General features: G+C 33.3%; 1 protein-coding gene across 1 annotated transcript in view; it reads right to left on the bottom strand.

Annotated features, from left to right (window-relative positions):
- The window catches only part of LOC122801416 (succinate receptor 1-like), a 3105-nt gene extending 1881 nt beyond the window's left edge, over positions 1-1224 (bottom strand). The window contains exons 1-2 of the mRNA XM_044070930.1: positions 1106-1224; positions 1-30 (exon numbers count right to left, since the gene is read on the bottom strand). The exon at positions 1-30 is cut by the window's left edge and continues 1881 nt beyond it. Coding sequence (XP_043926865.1) covers positions 1-30; positions 1106-1108 — 33 coding nt within the window. The 5' untranslated portion in view covers positions 1109-1224. The remainder of the gene's footprint in view (positions 31-1105) is intronic.
- Between the last annotated feature and the right edge of the window lie 968 nt (positions 1225-2192).

Genomic DNA, 2192 nt, shown 5'->3' with positions numbered 1-2192 from the left:
TGTATAGCATGCGTCAGTATAATTTGAAGTCTGAAACATAAAAGAGATGCAGTTAGTCCTTTGGAACATGGACCTGAAACAACATTTTAATATAACATAGTAAATTAATTGTACATATTTCCCTCAATGGAGGAAACAAAGACAGGATCAGCTGTTGAAACAATGCAGAAGAGTCAATTCACACAGTGCCTCTGCACACATGTTCAAATTTCAATTGATTCTTTATATAAAGAGATATAAGTTCTGGGCATTTGTGATCTCAGAAAACAGCAACACTGATGCGCCCATCACATGACCTTCATGTGAAAAAAATCAAGCCACAGTACAGAGTAGGATTATTTTCCCCCCTAATCTTCTTCACTATCATCTTTATTTGTAATGTAGGTAACTGTGGTATATTTCTCTTGTCTAACCAGTTGTTTTTTTATATCACCAGATTTTTGTATTAAAAAATAACCTTAGCACATTATGCTTTTTTGTCATTTAAGCATGATTGTCCTAACTTTCACAAGAGAGTTATGATGATGTTTAATATTAACACTGTAGTTTACTTCTGAGAGATCCAGAAAGAAAACTGAAATGTTATCTCTGATTCATACCAGATTTGAAGAAAAAGATGAAACATCACAGAACAGTACAATGAAAAGCATAATTTCTTGTTATACCAAGTGTAGGCTCCATTACTGCTATTAAGATTTGCCCCTTTTTTTGACTTGATTGTTTTGAGTTTTTAAGCATGTTTTAACCAGTATGTGCATGTATATACCTATATATATATATATATATATATATATATATATATATATATATATATATATATATATATATAAAATGTGACTTTGTCGCTGACTGAAATGCTAAGTTTACTGCAATACTGAAAACATGCAAAACCATATCAGATTTAATACATTTGACTGACCTTTTACATCCATTAACTAGTCTTTCTCTTATTTACTTTACATTCCTAGAAGTTGAACAGTTTTTCCTGGTGACAGCACAGAGCTTAACTCTTACAAGCAGGTTAGTTATCACAAGTTTAAATACTGCACTGAAAAGTAACAAACATTAGAACAAAAGCATTTAAAGCATTTACGCAGTAACTTACCATTTCTGATTTCAAAGACAGAGAGCTTTCTTTTTGCAGACTAATTTTTTGGCAAGGATCTTATCTGTGTTCTTGTTGACTTTAGTTTATAACTGTCACGTACGAAAATGGTCTCTCATAACTTCCTGTTAATAGAAAGAAGTTAATGATTAAAGTACAGTGGAAGGAGTATTTCCTGAAACATAATGCAGGTCACATGGTTAGATAATATGCTGTGTTATGAATGTACTGGCAACATTAACTAAGAGTAATCCCAACTATGTCTTAGATTTATACCTATTATCAGAAAGGTAGTTTTGCTCCTTAGGTGCTGAATTTTGTAAGTTTACCATGAAAGGAGATAGAAACTAAAAGACAAAAAGAGCCATGCATTGGCTGAGCCATCAAATCATGGATGTTAGGACATGCAGCTATGTGTCACATTTGTTACTGATTATTATCTAACCAGCAGTTCGAATAAGGACAGTTTTTCATTGGCATATGACTTTATAGCTTACATAAAGCAGAAATACATAATCATATAACAAACTCCCACAATGTAGTAAAAATTAGAAAAATGGAAGATAGCCAAATACTGTCACTGAATCATCACACCACAGATCTATAGATTCTAAGCTTTTGCGTTATCTCTCTGTGTGTATTCCTGTACAGGATGTGCATGAGTTTGTTGCCCTTCTTCTAAGCTGTATTTGCCTTGGTCTTAAACATGATGCAGTATTCCTCAGATATGTTTGCAATACTTCAGACATGGCCATATCTTTTGTCATGAAAGAGAAATAACTGTTTATTATCAGCTATTTGTATGGCTTCTTATGCTCCCTGATATCCAGTAGCTGCAAGGGTTGCTTTTTTGCATTGCTTCTCTTCAGACTTACATGATTATCCAGGGTTTGTTTTATGCATTCATGCTGCTACTGTTCCTTTTCTAAATATGGCACTTTACCTGGGACACTGTTTGCTATGTACATTCCCCTGCATGAGTTGTGAATTTAAGTTGCAACGATTTCCATATACCATCTCAGTTCTCATTCTTTCTATTGTTTCTTGATCATCAGTAATGTTGCATAATCTGTCTCATTTTGAATTG

Source organism: Protopterus annectens, chromosome 4.part1 (genome assembly GCF_019279795.1).
Source record: "Protopterus annectens isolate FY-2018-M chromosome 4.part1, PAN1.0, whole genome shotgun sequence".
Lineage (NCBI taxonomy): Eukaryota > Metazoa > Chordata > Ceratodontiformes > Protopteridae > Protopterus > Protopterus annectens.
The sequence above is the reverse complement of the archived record's forward strand: the minus strand, read 5'-3'. Positions and strand labels throughout refer to the sequence as shown.